At 46.4% G+C, this 23,981-nt stretch overlaps 1 protein-coding gene across 3 annotated transcripts in view; it reads left to right on the forward strand.

The window, feature by feature from the left end:
• CD99L2 (CD99 molecule like 2) overlaps window positions 1-23,981 on the forward strand; it is a 70,041-nt gene that overhangs the window by 29,750 nt on the left and 16,310 nt on the right. Inside the window, exons 2-8 of one of the 3 annotated variants that reach the window (XM_080991156.1) lie at window positions 10,178-10,243; window positions 10,486-10,524; window positions 12,125-12,217; window positions 14,074-14,151; window positions 15,651-15,743; window positions 17,549-17,584; window positions 21,547-21,616. In XM_080991156.1, coding sequence (XP_080847282.1) covers window positions 10,178-10,243; window positions 10,486-10,524; window positions 12,125-12,217; window positions 14,074-14,151; window positions 15,651-15,743; window positions 17,549-17,584; window positions 21,547-21,616 — 475 coding nt within the window. The remainder of the gene's footprint in view (window positions 1-10,177; window positions 10,244-10,485; window positions 10,525-12,124; window positions 12,218-14,073; window positions 14,152-15,650; window positions 15,744-17,548; window positions 17,585-21,546; window positions 21,617-23,981) is intronic. The other 2 variants (XM_080991155.1, XM_080991157.1) reach the window with 2 other exon arrangements.

Raw genomic sequence — 23,981 nt, forward strand, 5'->3', positions numbered from 1 at the left:
TTCCCTTAAAGGGATCATCTGACAGGGTCACAGCTCAGTGGCACAATTCCTGGCTCTACCACCCAATGGTTTGCTAACTCATCCTGATCTCTCTGTCGCAAAACCATTCTCTGCTGCTAGGGCTGCCACCGGTGCCAACGATAGATGCTTTGGTGAGAGATGGGTTTCCCTTGAGATCCAAGACACAGGAATTCCATGGAAAGTCCCCTTGTATTGAATGAGACCATATGTCAGTATTTTTTGGGGAAATGGTGTTCCCCCCACCCATTTGCTTTTGAAGCCTACGTCCATACCCAGCATAAAAGCATAAAAAGAGTATTCTGGATCAGGCCAGTGGCCCATCTAGTGCAGTATCCTGTTCTCACAGTTACCAACCCAATGCCTGTGGGAAATCTGCAAGCAGGAAGTTGAGCACAAGATCATCCTCCCCTCCTGCAGTTTCCAGCAACTGGCATTCAGAAGAGGGAGGGTGTGTCCAAAGGAAAATGAATTAATATATATATTTGTATTAATGTAACATTTCTATATGTAAGTGTATTTTTGTAATAATTTCAGTTGTGCGTTGCAGCTTCAGTTTTCTGTACACTGCTTAGAGATATTTTAATATATTAAGCAGTATAGAAATTAAATAACCAACCACACAATCAATCAATCAATCAATCAATTACAGCCTCCAGCCTAGAGGCAGAATGTAGCAACCAGTATAGCCTTATCCTCAGTGAATTTGCCTAATGCTCTTTCATCCCAGAGCTGGCATTGTGAGGGCAATTGCTAAGGCGAACAAACAGTAATAACAGACTGCCTATAATCTTTGAGAATTCTTGGAGAACAGGTGAGGTCCCTGCAAATGTTGCCCCTGCCTTCAAAAAGGGGGAAAACAAGACCCAGGTTGTATTACATGACGACATCACCATCACAAGTGACGGGGGAAGCTCCTGCTCATGTTCCCATCATGTTCTGTGGAAATCCAACAGCCCAAGCAGATCCAGAACAAGTGAGCATTTTAAAGCACAGGCTCCAGCTGCAAAGGGTTAACGTTTCTCACTGTGTGGTGAATGGCTCCACTCTATAGAACTTTTATCAACAAGGAATCATGGATTCCATAGATTCCCAAGGGTCCTCTAGTCCAACCCCCTGCAATGCAGGAATCTCAAATAAGCATCCATGACAGGTTGCCATCCAACCTTTGCTTAAAAACCTCCAAGGAAGGAGAGCCCACCACCTCTCGTGGGAGTCTGTTCCACTGCCAAACAGCTCTGACTGTCAGAAAGTTTTTCCGAATGTTTAGTCGGAATCTCCTTTCTTGCATCCTGAAGCCATTGGTTTGAATCCTACCCTCCAGAGCAGGAGAAAACAAGCATGCTCCCTCTTCCATGTGACAGCCCTTAAGATATTTGAAGATGGCAATCATATCTCCTCTTTTCCAGGCTAAACATACCCAGCTCCTTCAAGCGCTCCTCATAAGGCTTAGTTTCCAGACCCTTGATCATCTTGGTTGCCTTCCTCTGCACACATTCCAGCTTGTCAACATCCTTGAGCCAGTGTGGTGTAGGGGTTAAGAGCGATAGACTCGTAATCTGGTGAACCCGGTTCGCATCTCCGCTCCTCCACATGCAGCTGCTGGGTGACCTTGGGCTAGTCACACTTCTCTGAAGTCTCTCAGCCCCACTCACCTCACAGAGTGTTTGTTGTGGGGGAGGAAGAGAAAGGAGAACGTTAGCCGCTTTGAGACTCCTTAGGGTAGTGAAAAAGCGGGATATCAAATCCAAACTCTTCTTTTCTTCTTCTTCTTCTTCTTAAATTGTGGTGCCCATAATTGGACACAGTATTCTAAGTGTGGTTTGACTAAGGGAGAATAAAGGTAAAGGGACCCCTAACCATTAGGTCCAGTCGCAGACGACTCTGGGGTTGCGGCGCTCATCTCACTTTATTGGCAGAGGGAGCCGGCGTACATCCAGGTCATGTGGCCAGCATGACTAAGCCACTTCTGGCGAACCAGAGCAGTGCAGGGAAACGCTGTTTACCTTCCCGCCGGAGCGGTACCTATTTATCTACTTGCACTTTGTGCTTTCGAACTGCTAGGTTGGCAGGAACAGGAACTGAGCAACAGGAGCTCACCCCGTCGCGGGGATTCGAACCGCCGACCTTCTGATCGGCAAGTCCTAGGCTCTGTGGTTTAAGCCACAGCACCACCCGCAGAATAGAGTGGTACTATTACTTCCCTTTATACTATACTTACACTATACTTCTGTTGATGCAGCCTAGAATAGCATTAGCAGCCTAGAATAGCATTACTTGTTGGTTCTTCCACCTTCTGGGAAATGAAATTGCCAGCGATGCAATGGAGGAATTTACACTCTTACACTCTTGGCAGAGTTTGAATTTCAACAGATAACAGGGAATTTGAAGTCTCCCATGATTACTATTTCTCTCCTTTTTGAATGTTTGGTAATCTGCTCTAGTAAGGCATCATCCAAGTCTTCAGTTTGCCTTGGTGGTCTATAGCAGACACCCACAGTAAGGTCACTGTTGTTTCTCTCTCCTACAATTTTTACCCATATACACTCATCTGCTTTTCATGCTCCAGGTCATGGATTTCTTCACAAGTGTACACATCCTTTATATATACTGTAATGCTACTTCTCCCTTCCTGTTTGGTCTATTCCTTTTGAACAGGTTATACTCCTCAATTCCTACATTCCAGTCCTGAGTCTCATCCCACCAGGTTTCAGTAATACTTACCAGGTCGTATTTGCCATCCTTTATTAAAAGCTCCAGTTTATCTTGCTTGTTTCCCATACTCTGTGCATTTGTGTAGAGGCAACTGAAACCATGAGTTTTTCCCTGCAGCTGCTTCCTTCCTGTAGTTTTTTGCCCTTTAGCAGGACCACCACCTCAGTTTCCTGTGCATCAATGAAGCTGTTATCCCCAGTGCCAGGTGCTCTTTTGTTGTTCGTATTGTTTTCTCCCTCCCCCTCAAGATCTAGTTAAAAGCTGTCCTGATCAGATTCTCAAGACTCTTGGCAATCACATTCTTGCCAACAAGGGCACAGCACTGTGACTTGAAAGGAGCCTGCTTCTGTTTTGCAGGGTGTAGACGGCTGACGGAACAGGTTGTTGCTGCCTCCGCAAATGATGGTTTGTCTGTCATGTCAGCCAAACCTGGGGGGGGGGGGGAGACAACAACCCACTGCCAAGGCAGAGAGAAGAAAAGAAGGAGGGATACCGAAGTTACGGGTCATTAGCTAGACAAGGAAGAGAAGTTCCTCCGCAGAACTGTGTGTGTCCAGCTGCTCAGGCTTCCCGTGGCTGAGGGCATTTTCTTGGCACAGGATGCGAAAGGAGACCTTTTTTCAAAAAAGCTTGCTACTCATATGTGTGTGTGTTTGGGTATGCATGAATGTTGCTGATATAGGATGGAAAATAGAAATCTATTTTAAGTCTTAATGTATGTTCTACTTCTATGGAATTTGGACTTTGCAGCAAGGATTGGAATAATGCAAAGAAGAAGAAGAAACACAGTAATCAGGCCAGGGTCAAGGCTGGGGGCATGATGCAGCTCTCCAGGCCTCTCCTGACTGATCCTCAGGACTCTTCCCAGCCATGCCCCCTCTTCCAGGCCATGTCTCTCACCTGCCCTGCTTTGTACACCTTCCCAAGTATTTTTGCCTGACTGGGCTGTCTTTGGAATTCTGAGCATTCCTCTTGCTTGCCTGGAGGGCAAATATATACCAACCTGATTTTCCATTACTCACTCCCATAATTCAGTCTTCCATGGCTGTTGAGTATGCTCAATCCTCATTAGGGGTTTTTTTTTGGTTGTTGTCGCTTAAGAGTTTTGTGTAGACCTACAAGCCTTTGGATTAACCATACCTGCTGATACCCCATTCTTGTTCACTGGTCCATTTTGTCATTCTGGATACCTAAGCATCCTGAACACCTCAATCAAAAGTTTTAAAAAGGTAAAGGACCCCTGGGCAGTTAAGTCCAGTCATGGATGACTCTGGGGTTGCGGCACTCATCTTGCTTTACAGGCCAAAGGAGCCGGCGTTTGTCCGCAGACAGTTTTTTCCGAGTCACGTGGCCAGCATGACTAAGCCGCTTCTGGCGAAACCAGAGCACGGAAACGCCTTTTACCTTCCCACCGGAGTGGTACCTATTTATCTACTTTCACTTTTGGGCATGCTTTTGAACTGCTAGGTTGGCAGGAGCTGGGACTGAGCAACGGGAGCCCATCCCCGTCACAGGGATTCAAACTGCCAACCTTCTGATCAGCAAGCCCAAGAGGCTTAGTGGTTTAGACCACAGCGCCACCCGCGTCCCTCAACCAAAAGTTGCTAGCCTATTAATGCTTAACACATAAAAAGCCTGTTATAATAATTTATCATCTGAGAAGAGCTACATTTTGGTATCTCTTTCCTGCTTGATTGCCTAAGGTAGTTCTCACTCACCACAGGCGACTAGTCAAGTGGATTTTTCCAGGTTTGCCTCAGCCATGAGTAGAACAGCAAAGTCGCCAAATGCTTACTGGTCAGTGGAAGATAAATCTTTCACTTCAGTACAACTCTATCTATGCACCATAAAGAAAATGAAGGTATCTTATGGACCCAGGACAAGCAGGAATAAAGTTTCTATCCTGTGTTTTCTGACCGCCAAATATTCAGCTGTGAAAAGGCCAATTTCCACACACACCCCTTCAAAAATAAATAAAAATCCTGACAGTGGTTAAACCCAAGAGCTGTGCCGTTTTTGCTTTGCACAACAATGCACTAGTAGCAGTGACTGCCATATTGACAGCCTATTATTGATCCATAAAGGCTTCGCGTGTCTCCGTTAACCTCCACGGGCAAGGCAGAGACTTTGGCTTCAATTAGCGGGCAATGCATTATTAATCACAGCCAACTTCCAGGAAATCTCTGCTTAATGCTGTTCCGCTGTCCCAAAAAAATGGCTTCTCTTCTGCCTGGTGCGTAGTGGTGGCAACACAAGGAGGGGTGTGTGGCAGACTGTGCCTGGAAAGCATAGCTCAGTCTTTCAGTGCTAGAGCACATCATTTGCATGCAGAAGGTCTCATGTTTAGTTCCCTGCAACTCCAGTTAAAAGGATCCATGGCAGGAGATCTCTGACCCTGGAGGGCCTGCTACCAGTCAGAGTACACAACACTGGGTTGGGTAGGACACAGAGCCTGACCTAGAATAAAGGTAGCTTCCTACACACCTCCCTTCGTAATTTCCTCCCACGACTGTGAGTCCTTCCATCGATACCCCCTTCTGACATTATATAATGTTCTAAGCTTATACAATCTTACACAGCAGCAATAATTAGGGACACATTTCAATCATAAGTGCATAAGCTCTCTATGTGTTGCTTTTCATCTAGGTCTGCTATTTTCGGTGCACCGTGAACATAAGCAAATGATTTGGAGTGCTCCAGAATTTACACACCCAAGTGGTTTTGCCTGGCTGGAGTGTGTCTTTTAATTCTAGTAAGGCCTTTGGTTTAGAAGCAGAATCGTAGAATTGGAAGGGACCACGAGGGTCATCTAGTACAACCTCCTGCAATACAGGAATATATATATATATGCCAAACATGAGGTTCGAACCCTTGACCCTGGGGTTCACAGTCCCATGCTGTACCGACTGAGCTACCCCAGGTATGTGCGGATGGAGGATGGAGACGGCTGAGTGAGCAGAAGCTGCTGTAGAGAGATAATAATTACATTTGATGTTCCAGCAACTTTTATCTCTGGCCCCATTGACATGTGGCCCTTGGGAAGTTGCTCAGGTGGGAATGTGGCCCTCGGGCTCTATTGTATCTTAAGTTGTTATTGATTTCTTTTCAGGTAAAAAAGGGTGGAGGGCAGAAATCAAATCCCTCAAATAAACAGAAAGATGTCCCTTTAGTAAATGCTTCCAAACTGTGAGATGGATTTGATGTTGGTTTCTGTATGCAGCCCTTGGACAACAGCCCTCCAGCCGCCTTTCTGAAACAGCTCCTTGCAACAGTTGCATTCTTCTGTGTTAAAAACAAACCTGTTAATTGCATCACCTTGGAGTATAATGAATTGGTGTTCTTAGCATTTATTTAATCAGGGAGAGACAGGAAAGGGAAAAGAAAAAGGGGCGGGTGAGGAGAGAAAACCTTTTCTTGCATACAAATGTAAACTTTGGGTCGCCCCTGGGCCTTTACCTTCTGCAAGGTTTAAATTGTTTCTATTGATCCTAGGATTAGAAGAAGCATTGCAGTGGTGTGTCTGTGTGCAGACGTTCATTTTGCATCTTCACCAGGCCAAAGTTGCTCTGTTTTTGTAGCTGGCTCCTAAACCATAGCAGCTGCTTTGGTACGGCAAAGTGTCAGATCTGTCCTCTTTACGCCAACATTGATGCAACTTACTCAGACAAGGGTGGGGTGGGGCAGGGCGGTGGCGAGGGTGGGACCATGGGGGGGGGCCACATTGGTGGATTCAGGTAAGCTGCAGCGATGCTGCTATTGGGAGATCAGCTCCACCCTGCCCCACTGGCTGCTTCTGCTGCACATTAGCATTCTTTTATAACTCTTGTGTCCCGTTTTCTCAGAAAACCAGCGTGGCTTGTCCTCCTCCTCAGACTTCCCCAGTGTCACTCCTGAGATTGAGGAGGAGGAAGCCAACAGGCACTGCCACCCACTTGACTTAGTTGCAAGTCCGAAGGCAGGAACACAGGAATCTCCCTTATAACAAGTGAGACCATTTAGCTCAGTACTGCCTACACTGGCTGGCAGGGTTGAACCCGGGACCTTCTGCATGCAAAGCAGATGCTCTGCTGCCTTTCCCCCAGACGTATTCCCTTAGCGCTCTTTTTTGCAATGTAGGAGGGGATTCCCCCACATAAGGAAAGGTAAAGCCAGCCTGGGTGGAGTAGAAAACTGGGACTTGAGATACCTAGGTTTCATTTTTTGCTTTGCTTTTATTATGTTGTGAACTGCCCTGAAATCAATAGAATCGGGAGGGGTCCTGAGGGTCATCCAGTCTAACCCCCTGCAATGCAAGGGCAGTATACAAATTTAATTAATAGATAAGTAGGGACGCGGGTGGCGCTGTGGATTAAACCACAGAGCCTAGGACTTGCCAATCAGAAGGTCGGTGGTTCGAATCCCCGCGACGGGGTGAGCTCCCGTTGCTCGGTCCCTGCTCCTGCCAACCTAGCAGTTCGAAAGCACGTCAAAGTGCAAGGAGATAAATAGGTACTGCTCCGGCGGGAAGGTAAACGGTGTTTCCATGCTGTGTTTCCAATTTCATGTTTCCATGCGCTGCTCTGGTTCACCAGAAGTGGCTTAGTCATGCTGGCCACATGACCTGGAAGCTGTACGCCAGCTCCCTCGGCCAGTAAAGTGAGATGAGCGCCACAACCCCAGAGTTGGCCACAACTGGACCTAATGGTCAGGGGTCCCTTTACCTAGGGTCAGATTCCCCACCAGATTCCGGTGTTGTTGGCCAGTAACTACGTCGTAGCTCAGTCTACCAGACAGAGTGACCACAAGGATAGAATTGGTGGTTGTTGTGGTAGGAACTGCGCCTTATGGCTGCAATCCTGTTCTCCAGGGGTGGGGAAGCTTTTTCAGCCCAGGAGCTACATTCTTTGGGGGAGGGGTACCATTCCAGGAGACCGAATGCCACATCAGTAGGTGGGACCAAAGCAAAGGTGGGCAGAGCAAGGAATGTGAGCCTTACCGTTGCAACTGGACCATGTAGGCTATGTCCCAACCACATAGGAGTCAGACATTTTTGCACCCCTCCCCTTTGCCCCTGCTCTCTCCCCTCCCCCCCGGTTGAAATGCTGACATTTGCTTCCTGCCAGCCCCGGTGCCTTCCCCCATTGTTGCTGGCCTTGTCACTCGAGCCTTAAATTTATTCATGGAAGATGTCAGAGCTCAGGTGGCAGCAGCTAAATCCATTTAGCAGCTGGAATCCAAGGGAAGCCATTTGAACGTTCTCGTTTTTGCGTTAACTTCGCATGAGCCGAGAGACGTAAAATCCAGAATGTATGAAGGCAAAAACGCATCAAGAGCGGATAAGCCAACAGTCGTTAATGGGGGAGTAAAAGTAACAATAATAAAAGGCTCCCAAGATGAAGGATTAAAGGTTGCAACCATCAGTAGAGTGAGAACTCAGACCTGGGGCTCAAACGCAGCCCCTTGGGACTCTCCTCAGGCCACGCTTCCTCCGCAGACCCCAACCCTCATTTGCTCTGGTCCACAGCCTCACCAAGTCCTTTTGCCTGACTGAATTGTGTCCTTGAACTCTGATATTGTTTCTTCATTGCTCAGATGGAGGCTGCAGACACGCCTTTGACTTGGGAGAGATGTAGCTTGCTTTACAAAAGAGGCACTTTTTGCCTCTGGCCACACCCACTGTTGGTCCCAGGAAGCTTGTTCACAAGGGAATTTGGTCCTTGGGCTGAGAGAAATAGTATTTGTCCTGCTTCTGTTGTGCTCTAGGTCCTCCAGATAGCAATAATACTGGTTTTATTGGGGAAGCATCACAGAACAACGAATGAAGCAGAGTAAATTCACCTCCAGCGTACGATTGTGGTATCAAGAATACATTGCAGGATACACCTGTAATAAAGCACCCGTCTTGAGGGGTCCTTGGTCTCTCCCCACAACCGCTTTCTTCATTTCAGCAGCCTAGTTTGGGGAAATAGGGGTGTGTGTGTATCTATTGTTAAACCGTCCAGAGTCAGAAATCCTTATTTACCGTAAATCACTCAGAGATCTGCCATAATATCCTTATCTCAATTTTTCCCTCCCTTCCACCCCTTTCAGTGCAAATATAGAATTATTATCTTTCATCTTGGAATGCGTTTTGCTAAAAGATGCAGTATCGGCTAGGTGTTGTTTCTCATTCTCTCCCCCCCCCCCCCCGTTTTGTCAGATGATGTGCCAATATTTTTACAGTGTTTTCCCTCCAAACGTATAATAACCAGGAGAACATCCACAGATGAGTGGCATATTGAGAGATGGAAGAATCAGTAGGCTCTGCCTTGACAAACATGAGTGAAGCCCATGCATTTATAGACAAAGAGAGACAAACACAGAACCTAAACTCTGACTTGCCCTGCAATTTCACAGCGATGAGATTCTGGGAAAGTGGCTGAACCCAATGGGAAGGGACAGATTTGAAAACGTGTCACAAGCTGAAGCAATATGGCTAAATGCTGCCTTGCCACCTTCTGTTTTCAATTGATGACCTCCCTGTATTGGGGATTAGAGACTGGTCATGTAGTGGTTAGAGCAGTGGTTCTCCAAGGGTGTGGCAAGCCTGGTGGGAAGATTCAAGGGCAATCAAATAAACATTTAAACATTTCTGTGTTGAATGTCTATACAATCAGAAATGGTATTCACGCCTCTCTTCAAGAGCATTGGCTATTCTTCTACAGTTCTACATATTGCGGTGAACAGTGAACTCTTGACAAATATGAAAGACCAGAAAAGAGTAAGACTTCTTTGTGCTGATGAGAAGATTAAAGCTTGCTCTGTCTCAAAATAGACCTTATATAAATGAGATTACCCAGCAAAAGCAAGCTGACACCTCTCATTGAGTCTGTATACCTACTTAAGGTACATATGTAAGAGGCTCGTTTATAATTATATTTTGGGAATGATTCACGTTCTTATATAACTGCATTGTTTTATACATTCTGGATGCCCCACGATTACATTCTAAAGTAGTTGTGTGGTACGTTATAAATCAAGCACTGCTAGGAGTGGTTTCTTTTTGTTTTCCAATGGATTTATTCCCAATAAAAAAAATCGAGCAAATTTTTATTCTGAAAGTGTGGTCCAGATAAAATTTTCTGAGGACCACTAGGTTAGAGTGTCAGAGTAGGACCTACTCAGCCACGAAGCTTACTGGTTATGTGTGGATGTATGTATGTATGTGTTTATATGCCGCTATCTGACTGGGTTCCTCCAGCTGCTCTGGGCAGCTTCCAACAAATTAAAACACAACACGACATCAAACATTAAAACTTCCCTGAACAGTTGCTGTCTCTCTGCCTGCCTGCCTACCTACCTCACAGGGTTGTTGTGAGGATGCAGTTTGGATGGGGAGAACTAGTATAGCTCCTTGAGCTCCTTAGAGGAAAGGTGGGATATAAATGCAGCCAATAACTTACCTGTGCTATTTCTTTGTCTCTAGGATATGCTGATGATTTTGACTTCAATTTAGAGGATGCGCTGGATGATGGCATTCCAACGAAACGGCGTAAGTCACCCTTATGCTGGAGAGAACTGGGTGGGGAGAGCAAACTGCATTATATATTGATGTTTTCACAGATGCAGGCACCTCCTACAGTTATTTACAGCTTAATAATAAACTCAGTGGTTATTGAACTCAATGGGACTTGCTTTTGAGTACACATGTGCTTGTGCTGTGAGATTCAGTGAACTTTTTAATTCTTCATCCAGTTAAAATGTCCTCCTTCCCTCTTTTTGTCTTAACTACAGCTACTCCCAAGCCACCCAAAAAGCCTTCCAGCGGAACAGGTGAGATGTTTTGCTATCTCTTGTTTATAGCAAAAGAGTGGAGTGAATCAGGGGCAAGTTGCTGTTTGCAGGTGGGATTTAATCACATAGCGGCAAATTCAAGTTCTGCAATCAAAGATGATTTAAAGCTGTTGGCACAACTAACCTGCTTTGCTCCATAGAAAAGAAATGGACTTTCTGCAGTAAGGAAAGTGATGGGGAAATGCATTGGAATCACATTTGCTTGACAAGTCATTGTCTAACCTCCCTGCAAACAAATCAAAATGAGTGCGCGATAAATAGCTGAAAACATCTAGACTCCATACGTACTTTGTGCAAACAGATCATGAGCAAACCCAGAAGGGACCAAACCCAGGAGAAATTGCTATTTGATTTAGAGACAACTAAGTGTTTCTGGGTAGGAATGGCAACTATTGATTGCAGGTTGTGGGGTCTGACAGACCCTGCAAACGCTTTCTGTTTCTTCTTGGGGCTGATGCTGGCTAATGGAGTGGTAGAGGCCTCTGGTTGGGTTGTAGGGGCAGGATGAAGAAGCAATGCAGAGAACCAACTGGGCAAAGAAGTCCCAAGGCTCCTGCCACCACCAGAATTGCCACATGCCTTGGTCCTTGCCCATTCCACCTCTTTCACCTGGTGGGGGGATGTGGCAACGGAGGAAGCACATGCACGCAGCTCTGCCTCCCCCGATCTCATGTGTTTGAAATGTTGCAGTGAAACTGAGTTAATGGATCTGAGCTCAACAAACTTGACTCCTTAGGTGGGCCACTGCCAGGGACTAGCTGGGCAACAAGGAGTTGTGGAAGGCAACAGCTGGGGAACCCCCAAGGGAAATCCCAGAGGAAGACGGCTCAAAGCCTGCAGATTGGTGGTGGGACAATCAGAGGGAGAAGATTGGGAGGAGGGCCTGGATGCTGAAGGGGCAACAGGGTTTAGTGAGCAGGAAGAGCTGGTGGCAGGGAACAGTTCAGACTCTGAGGCTGAAACAGAAGAGAGGAGTCAGGGGGCAGCTGAAGAATCCAGGGAGTCTCCCTCTCCTGCTGCAACAAGCTTCCTCCCCTTTAGTCTCCAAGAATGCGCAGAATAATTAGGGCAGGACAGAGGTCAGAGATGTGCAAGCACAGTTTGAGACTGCTTGGGAAATACCCAGGAGAAAGGTGGGAAGGCAGGGACCTTCAGTCCTGGCAACTGCTCCATAGTGGCAATACCTACTGGGAAGAGTTGCTAAGCAATATGCCATTTCCTTGAATAAAGAGTTAACTTCGCTGACAACGGAGCCCTGTGTCTTTCTTGCTGACCTGCGGCTGACTCCAACCTTTACAGCCACACCAGTAACGAAAACACTGTACCAGGCACACCAGTCGCAGGAGTGTCTGTATTTTAGTGGAATGCTGTCACTGCCAGAATCTCTCTGTTCTGCCTTAGGGAGTCCCTCTTTCATTATGCCATCCTGGCCTGCTTTGCAGGGAAGTTGTGAAGGTAAAATGGGATAAGCCAGGAATTCCTTGGAGAAGAAGAGAAGATACACACGGTGCAGAAAAACCCAACCACCTGTGGCTTATTTGTCTCTCTGTGTGTGCTTCTGCATTTATCTGCTAAATAGGTGACTTGGACTTGGCTGACTACTTCGACACCCCACCAGAGATGACAACTAAATCAACCAAGGTGACCACTGGTCCTTATCCAAGGAAACCAGGTGAGTCCTTCCTTTCCCTACTAGGCTTTATTATAGCAGAAGGGCGGGAACCTCCAGATAATTGTTGGGCTCCAACTTCCACCAGCTTTAGCCAGCATGGCGAATGGCAAAGGATGATGGGAGCTGTAGTCCAGCAGCACATGGGGCAGGGGAGGCCCACAGGTTCCCCATCCCTGTTTTAAAGCTAAGTTTCCTAAACACCTAAGCCACCCACTGTCAACCTTCACAGGATTGAGAGCCCCAAGTTCTTCCTGATGCTCCATTTTGGTTTCTCTCCTACGTTTCCATCTCTGCTTTTGCTTCTCCCTTCTCCCATCTCTCCTTTTCTTTTACTTCTTGTGGGGGGGCATTGTTTGTACCAGGGGTGGGGAACCTCTCTGCCCTTCTAGGGGGTCCCTATTCCTCACATAAGGCTGTTTCCCTCCCCCCCCAAACTACACCCACATGTCCCACACCTGATGTCGTATGTGTCACGACTTCAAAGGAACAATCAGGAGGTTGAAGTGATTGTTCCTTTGCTGGTCCCATACTTTGTTCCAGGAGTGCAAAGTGGTTTCCCCCAAAATAGCTGCTAAAAAAGAGGCCCCCCCTTCCCCTGGAGCAACAGCAGCACAGAGCTGTTTCAATGCCCTTTTTGCAAACAGCCCCATGCTGGTCTTTTGAGTCTCTTGTTCTCTGCACAAGGCTGTTTTGCAGAAGAGCTTTCAAGCCGACCCATGCTACTCTTTGAAGTTCCAGCAACTCAGGAGTGCAGCGTCGCCTGACATTACAGTGACGTCAGGTGACTGATAGGTAGTTGGTGGCCTTGCCCACCTGCCAGATTTCTCCTGCTAGGGATCCAGGAGATAAGGATCTGGACCTGCAGCCAGAAAATGTTCCTCACCACTGATCTGTACTATGACCCAGCACATATGGACACAACAGGCTCCTAGTGCTGTTGTTTTTTGCTCATGGAAAGAGTTGTATGTGGGTGTTTTGTCCAATATCACTTGTGGGGATGGGGCGGGGAGTTGGGTTGTATCTCCTAACTCCACCCTAGTTGTTGTGTCCCCTATTGGCTCTGCCCCCCCGGCTGTACTTTATTAATAACAATAATATTTTATTAAGAGAATTTCATTTATGAAAAAGTAGAGTGAGGAAAGAAAGGGGGGGGGGGAGTGAGTGAGAATGAAAAAAAATAATACTGCAAAATTGCCATACATTAATATACAGATGTGTATATTCTTAATATCCTGATACACATATAATTGTTAGTAACCTAATATATTCTGTGTAAACTCATTCCAGATATCATGGTATTTATCCAAAGAGAGTCTGCAGCTATAAGCTGCCCATTCATAGGTTCCAGTTACAGATGGGTAGCCGTGTTGGTCTGCCATAGTCGAAATAAAAAAATTCCTTCCTGTAGCACCTTAAAGACCAACTAAGTTAGTTCTTGGTATAAGCTTTCGTGTGCATGCACACTTCTTCAGATACCATAGGTTGCCATTGTTATCTTGTCGAGCCATTGATTAAGGGGAATCGTATCTCTATTCTTCCAGTTGATCAGTTATCAGTCTCTTGGCCACCATTAGGGTGTGTAGAATCCATTTCTGCTGTCCTGTTGTCAATTTCCATACAATGGGTATATATAGTTCAAGAGAAAATTCACCTCTTAAAATCTTAACCCCGCCCCCAATAGTGTTTTGTTTATACAGCCCCCTGGCCGTGCTTAGGGTGGGTGGGCAGTGAGAAGAGAGCAGCCCGCCTGAAAGAGGCTCCTCCTGTGGCTTAAATTGCTCCTGCCAATCTTTTCATTCTTTACCCAATCGCCACTACTTTCTGAGTCACCTTCCCTTGTGTTCCTCTGTCTTCAGATGATATCCACTGGAACGTGATGCACACCACCACCAAGCAGCCCAAAACTACCAAGGCTCCACCCAAGAAGGTCCCAGGTAAGTGACAACCTCTACAGAGCACACAAGACACCCATGGCTCATGCCAGGAATGTGTCAAGGGACTTATTACACTTTTTCTTCCTGGATAGTGTTATTTTCCCTAGGAAGTGAATCAAGTGTGTGATGCTCCAGGGCCTATTCTGGCATACCATTCCACAAACAGGGCAACTGTGGACGTCCCCATGCCCACCAGCTTTGCATAAGCCTTGGCCAACATGATAGAGTACATCCAGGGACAAGCTTGTCCCAATGTTTCTCCTGCTCCCATGCTTTGGTCGGTAGCGGTAGCTTTGGCCTCAAATGGGAGGATGGTGGTTCAGACAACGCTGTTAAGTGCAGGGTGTGTCTTGCAATATACCCTGTTTCCCCGAAAATAAGACAGTGTCTTGTAGTAATTTTTGCTCCCAAAGATGTGCTAGGTCTTATTTTCAGGGGATGTCTTATTTTTCCATGAAGACGAATACGGTATGCATTTATTGTCTAATTGTGAGTCAGCCAGACTCCGCCAGGGCAGAGCGAGCAGCTGGTGGCAGCTTGTCCTGGCGGTGGCGCGGGCTCTCTGATTCAAAGAGACCTCGCACTGCCTGAACAGCTCTGGCTGCGTGGCGGCCAATCAGTGAGCTGCGTGGCGGCGCCCGCCGCTACGGTCCAGAGGAGTCAGACGCCCTACGGTAGCTTCGGGGGTCTTATATTCCAGGGAGTCCTTATGTTAGGGGAGGCCTTATTATCGGGGAGGTCTTATTTTTGGGGGGATGCCTTATATTACAGTGAGAGGCAAAACTGGAAGTAGGTTTTATTTTTGTGGGATGTCTTAAAAGCTCTAAAGCATATAATAATCTAATACAAATTCAAACTGGGAAGGTTCTGTTACTTTGTTTTGTTTTCAAAAGCCAGCCTAGAGGGAGGAAAAGTATAAATAGACCTATTCATTCATTCATTCACTCATTCATTCATTCATTCATTCATTCATTCAAAGACCTCTTCATATTTTCCTGCAATTTCAACTACTCAGTAATTCAGTTATGACCTGTTACCACTTTGCACAGAGGTTGCCCTGCACAGTGGATCAAGCTGCAGGAAAAAGAACATACTGTCTTTACCAGTTTGAATTTGTATTAGATTATTATATGCTTTAGAGCAGTGGTTCCCAATTAGCTAATTACTGAGAACCCCTTATTTTTCAAAAGCCAAACCATGGACTCCCCTACTTTTGAAAATTTTGGTAACTCTTATTTACCTCTGCAAAGCAATTTTTTGAACAAAATGTGGGGTAGCCCTAATAAGCAGATAATTTTGGTATACTGAAAAAACAGGCCATAAAATCTGTGATACTACCATGCAAAAATGACAAAAATTTAGTTGTGGGGGAGGCCAGGGATGGGGCCACAGACCCCCTGGGTGCGTTCTGTGGACCCCCCAGAGGTTCCCTAATTGGTAACCACTGCTTTATAGAGCAACAGATGGATTCAATAGGTAATCCATGTGCTATTTCACAGCCAAAGATCCAGTGGATTTCGACTTAGCTGATGCTTTGGATGACCACAACCCTGGACAAGGTGGAGGAACGCCTAATGTAAATCCTGGTGGAGGTAAGTTGATAGATCAGTATTAGCTTTGTGCTTTACTTCTAAATTTTAGATGATTTGGCCAGCATTTTTCTCACAATGGTTGAGCACCCCAACCTCAATGGTGCTTAATATGCATCAAACTTTGACCCCAGATACCGTGGAACTGGGTGGCTTGGAAAAGACCACATGGCTCGCGAGTGGCATTATAATAGGAATTGGGAACCCTTTACAGCCCCAGGAGCCACATGCCAGTGGAGTCTTGTGGAGGAAGGTCTTGACTTGGCCCCTAACTTCCCATAGGTTCCCATAGTGCAGACCCCATCAGCCACAAAAAAAAAGTCTACCAGACCAGGCCGCTTGCTGAACGTATCAATGTTAGCAACATATATCTTCTCCCTTCACTTTCCCAATGTTAAAAAACAAAGAAATATTTTGTACAGTTTCCCTCCCTGGTCACCAGGAGATGATTCTCCAGGAGGCCAAGTGAGGTGCAGTTCACAAGTTAAACCTAGCCAACCTACGTAGGATGAGCGAGTTGACTTGGGTGAGCATCTGTGTGTCACCTTTCCCTCTGAAGCAGCCAGGTGCAGTGGTTGTGGATGGGCCCAGCTTAAAGCGGGAGAGGGGACCCATGGCATTTGGGCCCAGAGAAGCTGGTGGAGGAGGCCCCACTTATTTCAAGCCCAGAAACCTTAGCACGTAGATTGGGTGAGTTGATACAGAGGTCCCGCTGAGTGAAGGAGATTCCCCTTGTCAGCCAAAACTGGGTTGGAAGAATCCACTTCCTTTAAGGCTGCCGTGCTCACATTTTGAGCCATCTGTGGGGCGTATAGGAAGGACTCTTTTCTCATGTTGATGTTACAGTGAACCAAACCTCTGATGTAGCCAAAGTCTTAGGGTGGCAAACAAAACAGGATACCTTCTCATGGCCAAAGCTTGACAGCTCAAAAGGCATACAGGAAGTCTGGATGACATGTTCAAGTCACGCTTGAGTCTGCCGTAGGAAGGGGTTGTTGTACTTCCCCATTGCACAAAGAAAGTCCTTAAAATAGCAATGGGAAAGGGACACAAACACACATTTTTGCCAAAAGGTAGGTCACTGTGACTTCACCTCTGGCTTTATGGCTGTACTTATTGGTTCATGGGATTCACTGCATGAATCAACAGCACAGGCATAGTAGAGTGGATGAACAATAGTAATTTAAACAGAGGACCTGTAATAAAATCTTGCAGCGTGGGGTGTTGCTGTTCAGGGTTGCATTCCATTCCTCGTTCCCTGCCCCATCCCAGCAGTCAACATTCTGTGGCCTTAGAGCATGCTTAGTCCTAATGTGGGGCTAATTTGGGGTTCCCTCCCCTCCATAGGGTTTTTTCTAAAGGTTTTCTGGATTTTTGCAGGTGGTAGGGCTCCCCCAAATCTGCTGAGGACTCTCACTTGTGCACGGCTGGTGCTGTTTTAGCAACATAAGTGGTGGCATTTGCACCCTGAACATTGCATATAGAAGAAGTGGTCACGTTGATGCTTTGCTGTGAGAAACACATGGCCCTCAGCTTTAAACCTCCTCTCCCCTTCATATGACCTGTTTGGCCAGATAAATTTCCTTATGGATCATTCATGTCTCCCTTGTTTGTCTCCCTCCACCCTATCCATATAGGTAATACTAGAGAAATAAACAGATGTGTTGGCAGAATGTTCATGTTATTGATACCAACTTGCACTCTTTTTTTCCTAAAACATGCGTAATTTGCTTTCATCGTGTTGCAAAACCTAAATCAGCAGCTGCTATTTTCTGTGATCAGTTAATGAATAAAGAATCCTGTTCCAGGCTCGAAAGGTACAGGTGGAAGAGGTGGAAAACCTGGTAAGGAGTCTTGGATGGGCTCCCAGTTGCTACCTTTCCCCTTCCTGTCACAATCCTTTGTTTTCTGCCGTCCACTCCTTCTAAGCACGGAAAATCCATCCTGTTACTTATCTGTGCAATGCACTGGGGGCGAGGGGGGATTTTAAATGCTGAACACCTCTACTAATTTTCCCTTTCAATTAGCACTCTCTAATTTTCACATTTATTATTGACTTGGTCAACTTCAGATCTTGTGAGATGGCCGTTTGCTGTTCCCTGTGTTACTTTTTTCCAAAAATGAAACACTCTAAGAAAGGCTGCCATTACGAAATCGAAAACCGGATAGTGATCCATTTTGTACATCACAGCAAGCTGTAGCTAATAGTTTACCATCATGGTTCCTAGAGGGCACTTTCACTCCACCCCACAAGTAAGCAGAGGAAATAAGCCATGATCCCTAGCTTAGGTGTGCATCTGAGCCAGGCACAATGGTCTGTTTTGCTCCAGCAACCCATCTTCAGTTACTACAGATTGTGTCTTCCAGGGAGCAAAACCCAACTGTTGTCCCTGGTTTGGATTTAACCTTAAGGCAAGAATTGTGGTTTGTATCTTCTGCCCACTAGTGGGAAGGAATGAAACAGATGGAGAAAGACATAACCACAGTTTAAGGGAAGGTGTGGCCTAATATCACACTACTGGAAAGCTTCAAGGAGGGATGGGGAACCTGTGACCCTCCAGTTGTTTCTGGACTACCTTGGCCATTGGCCGTGCCAACTGGGTGTGACGCAGGGCAGAAGATCCCTCACCCCGGTTCAGAGCCAGTTCCTTCCTGTATTTATGTGGAGAGAGCACACGGGGAGGAGTGTCCAGGGAACACTTTTATTTGTTTTCCTGTTACCTAAAGCAGCACTTCCTCTTTTTCTTTTTTTTTTAAGCTGAGAGAGGTGCTTCCCGTCAGGGTTGTTGTGGGCCAGTTGCACTATTGACCTGACTGTCAGCATCATTATAAGACAGGGACAGGGAACCTTTTGCTTGTGGGCCAAATGTGACCTATGATGTCTCTCCATTTGGCCTGCCAGGCCATTTTTAGAAAGCCATGCCCTACACCTGACATTATGGTGGGTAAAGGTGAGGTGTGAAAGGAACAAACAGGAATTCAGGTTGACTTTGAATTGTTCCTCTGCTTGAACAAGGCAGACTCCCAACCACCCATCAGCTGATGCGCGGTGAGAGCACAGCTTAATCAAGGAGGGTGGAGCAGTTCCCACTGAACGAAAATACCTCACAGCAGGATAGGACTGATAGGAAAAGGGCTGTTCTTCAAATCTCCAAATTTCAGCGGTTTAAGGAGAAGGCTGGAGATGCTTACAAAGGGCTTACAAACACCCCTGAGCTGTGTTTTGAAGTCCTAACAATTGGAGCTTCAAAGCGCAGCATGATGTCAGGTGATTGACGTATGGATGACCCCATGCACCTGCATAATTTGGCCTGCCAGAGTCTGGGGAAATTTAGATCTAGCTTGCTGGCCAGAAAAGGTTATCCACCCCTGTGATAAGGGCCTGTCTTTATATTCTCCAACCAGTGGGGCCTGGGAGAAGGATTTGCCATCTAGCTTTTCCAGTTCTCCTTTTTCTTTCCCAGCTTTCTCCTCTGCTTGCTCCCTTCTCCTCTCCACTGCTATCCAGCGTTGTGGGTTCCTTGCTTGCTTGCTTCTACCCACAGTATCATGTGGGAGAGTTTGGAAATTTGTACATGATGTGCTTGGTCTTGAATTCTAAGCAAGCAATAACAAATTGATCTGTGTCTTAAGTTTTTGTGAGTTTTTTCTATACCACTTCATTTCTGAGGTTTCTAAGCGGCGTACATAAGACTTATAAAAGCATACAGTGGATAAAATCAATTAAAATGAATCATCTTGCATGTGGCTGATCAGAGCTGTTGTTATCCCAGCTGGCCATTGCCAAAGCATGGTGTGTATTTGTTTCCTTCTTAGCTACTGGAATTTTTTTTGCGCAGCATTAACGCCGAAATGTTTGACTTTGGGTTTAGCTGGTTGCATAGGAAGAGAAAGACCTGGACTATACACACAGCTGTAGAAATCATTTTGATTCCCACCCCCAGCTGACTTTTAATAATATATTGACCTACATTGATATCTGCTATCACTTTGTCCTGTTTTAAATAGTTGTTCAGATTTTTAAAATTTATTTTTATTATTGTTTTGTATTGTAAGCCACCTTGTTTGAGTACATGCCCTGAAGGGTGCACGTAGGTCACATAGAATTGTAGAGTGGGAAGGTGGCCTCAAAATACTTTAATATTAATAGAGAACAGGGTTCTGAAGTGATAAAATGCTCCAGGTGTTGGGAGGCCAATCAGAAGTTTTGAATCTCCCTTTTGTGAAAACACACATACAGGAAAAAACCAACCCCCTGAGAATAGAAAACTAGCGCAGATGAAACGAAGAAGGCTAGAAATCTACCCTATTGTCCTAGTGTTCTGTTTTCATTTGCAGCGAGTTTATATTGTGTGTGCACACGTTCAGAATGTGTATGCCCCCTCACCTGTAGCCTGAAATGGTACATTCGGGTTGCCAAGTGAAAAAAGAGAGAGCAGGACTTTTATCGTTGCGTTAAGCGGGGATTTCAGCAGCTGAAGCTCACCACAACAGGCGAAGAAGAGGACAGGGCTACTGCCCTTTAATGGAGGTGTATTTCTACACATCTATTCAGAAGCTACACCTTCTGAAATTCCCCACCTACACAATGCACCTATTAGGCACAGTGTTTCTCAGACTTGGGTCTCCAGCTGTGGTCAGACTACAAATTCCATCACCCCTGACCACTGATCCTGCTAGCTAAGGATGGTGGGAGTTGTGGTCTAACAACAGCTGGAGACCCAAGTTTGAGAAACACTGCATTAGAGGTAGAGGGGCCCTCTCTTCTTCACCTGCCCACCCTAACCAGTCCTCCTAAAGGTCCCAGTATCATCATGTCTTGCAGGAACACATCCATTAGTTCACCCTGCACACTTAATTCAGTTTTATGAATTTAGAAAACCTCAGCAGATTGCTAAAACACACACAGAGTTTTCCATTTGAAATGTTTGGTACGAATAGTCATGCTGTTCCCCATAACACAATTGTAGAAGGATTCTTCCTGCCTTTAATTCCAATAGGGCAGGTGGGGGGAACGTGGACCTACAGATGTTGGTTGGACTGCAACTCCTATCATCCCTGATTGGTCATACTGGCTGGGGGGTGATCGGAGTTTGAGTCCAACAGAACCTGGAGGTCTGCATGTCCACCCCCCACTCTACTGTAGGGACACTGTAACACCTGTAGATGTTATTTTAAAGAAACAATTGTTTTTAGTTTTGCCACATCTTTTGACTGCACTGGTCCCAAGAGCAGTGCACAGAAATGCATACTAAAATACTAAAGCAGCAGTCTGTATAAAAACCCGAACAGTTCCGTCACAGGAAAACACACACCAAACGCAGCAACCAAATAAATAATCCAGCAAGACCACAAGACAGACAGAATAATGGGAGTTGCACCAATATCAAGCTGTCATGTCTGTCTCGTGTGCACTAAAATGATGGCAGAAAATCTCTTGCCACAGAGTATGGGATTCCAGAGTGCTCTTTGCTACCCTTCTTCAAGGGCAGCCTCACATAGGGCAAGTTAGAGTAGTCTAGAAATCATTTGAGTATTTGAGTATGCTCAGCCAATGGCAAGCGAGGGATGGGGCATTGACTCGGAGTTGCCCTTGTTGTTGTTTTGCTTCTTCTCACATCTTAAGTCCTTGTTTCCCAGTCGGTACCTAAGCAGCACCAGTCCAACTAAGAAATGCTTCTCTTCCTCCTGAATGCGGCACTTAAAGCCATCTTCCTTTTAACAAATAGGAAACGAATGTCTTTTTGAACCTAAAAACTATTTCATGGGCTAATGCAAGCAATTCCATCCCCTTCCAACCTTTCAGGGTTTTCGGATGATGACTTGGCTGGAATTGTGGACGAGGGCGGCTACCAGCCAGATAAAAAGAAAGGTAAGTTCTCTTTTTGTTGCTTAGCTAAGAAAGGGGACACCAACAAAAAGGGACACAAAGTACATTTTTATATTGGCAGTCCAATTGCAAAGTTAATGCCTGTAGAGCAGGGATGGGGAAATCTGTGGCACTCCAGACTAAAACTCCCATGATCCCCGACAACTGTGCTTGTGTCAAAAGCGAGCCAGAAGTAAATCATACCCCGCTAGTTGGAGTTAACTCATGACATGGGTGGCACTGTGGTCTAAACCACTGAGCCTAGGGCTTGCCGATTGGAAGGTCGGCGGTTCAAATCCGCCTGACAGGGTGAGCTCCCGTTGCTCAGTTCCTGCTCCTGCCAACCTAGCAGTTCAAAAGCACGTCAAAGTGCAAGTAGATAAATAGGTACCGCTCCAGCGGGAAGGTAATCGGCGTTTCCGTGCGTGCTCTGGTTCGCCAGAAGCGGCTTAGTCATGCTGGCCACATGACCCGGAAGCTGTACACCGGCTCCCTCGGCCAACAAAGCGAGATGAGCGCCGCAACCCCAGAGTCGTCTGCGACTGGATTTAACTGTCAGCGGTCCTTTACCTCTGCCTTTTTATGCACCAACTTGGCAGAGTGTCAGGCCGAATGAGGGCAGAGCTTGCCCCCAAGAAGCAGTTGCTAACACTGAAGTTCTCCCTGTCCCCACAGCTGCTAAGTCCCCTTCTCCCCAGGGTTTTTTCCCAGGAATCTGAGACTGTCCTTTCATGTCTGCTTTTGCTTCTCCTGTTTCATGCCCCTTCTGGTTCTGGGAGACCAGGTGGGAGGAGAGCTTGTTGCAGCAGGAGGGGGAGACACCCATGACACTTCACCAGGCACACTCATCTCTCTCTTTTGGCCTCCTCCCCTGCTTCAGCTTCTACCTCTGATTCTCTGCCACCGACTGTCCCATCTCATTGAGCCCTGTTACCTTTTCAGCATCTGACCCACCTCTTCCCAGTCATCTCTCTCTTCTTGTGACTGCTCATGATTGTCCCACCACCAGTCTCCAGGCTCTGAGCCTTCTTCCCTTGGGGGTCCCCTAGCTGGTTCCTCCCACCATTCCTGTGCGTCCAACCAGTCCATGATACATTGCTGGCTAATGCTGGTGGGAATCATAGTCCAGCAACATATCCAGGACCACAGGTCCCCCATCTGGTATAGAAAGCTGAGTGAGACCACTGGGTCCACCTTGCTCAATGCTGTTTACAGTCTGGCAATGGCTTTGCAGACTATGGATAGGAGCCTTTCATCTTGCTATGAGGACGGCAAGCATTGAATGAGGGGGCTTTGTATATGCATAGCTACACCCCTTCTCTGCTTAGAGATTAGGTATCCGACTGAAACAGTGGGCAGGAAATTACTTCTACAGCTTCCTTGATAGGTGGCCAGTCATTTGAATTTTCAGAAAAAACAGTGATGGGTTTCTTTGATTGCTCTTACCCATTTCCTGCTCTCCTAATTCAGATATATTTAGCATTTAAAAAGAAGTGAGGCAGCCACAGGCTGCAGCATTTGAAACCTCCACAGCAATTGGCTGTATGAACTCTGGCTTCAGTTGATTGAAGCCATTTCTCTCCAGCTGTAGACTCTGCTGCCAAAGGGGTTATGGAGAGTTTACAAGCATTCCAACGTTTCAGAGGCACAGGCCATTCCAAAGCATGAGAGCAGATGCGGACATCTGGAACTAGTAGGAAGGGGATTCAGCAGAGAAGTGTGTTTGCGGCGTAATTGAAACGTTGGTCAGCAGTTGCATGTGTGAAAGTTATATAGTATGTCCTAGTGGCGTGAATGAGGATAGCATTTGGACAAAGGGGTAATGGGCTTGTGTGGATAGTCACTTGTGTTGTGTCTTTAACACAGTGGTGGCTGGTGCCCATTAGAGCTGGTAGGTTGGAAGGCAGGAAGCCCAAACAATAAAGGGAATGGAAGCCAACGAATTTGGCTAGTTTTGCCACCATCTACTTTGCAGAGTTCTGCAAGAGGAGGGGGAAGCTGACAGGCAGTGGTTGCAAGTAATAAGGCAGGCAGAAACATAGGATGCTCCCTTATACTGAGTTCACACCAGTATTCCATAGCTCAGTACTGTCTGCTCTGACTGACAGTGGCTCTTAGGGGTTTCAGACAGGAGGCATTCCCAGTCCTACTTAGACTTCCCAGGGATTGAAACTGGGTCCTTTTACATGCAAGTACCCAGCCACTGAATTGCAGCTGCTCCAGTTGGTGTGGGCTGGCCAAGGGCAGACTGGAGTTGGTGGGGCAGCATCCTGCTTGCCGCAACGGACCAGCCTCCACTGATTAAACATATTTCCCCCCACAAGCTTCCATCTAATACTGATTTATCGCGTCGTCGCTTTCTATCCTGCAGA

The sequence above is a fragment of the Podarcis pityusensis genome (assembly GCF_964106645.2).
Source record: "Podarcis pityusensis genome assembly, chromosome: Z".
NCBI classification, from domain to species: Eukaryota; Metazoa; Chordata; class Lepidosauria; order Squamata; family Lacertidae; genus Podarcis; species Podarcis pityusensis.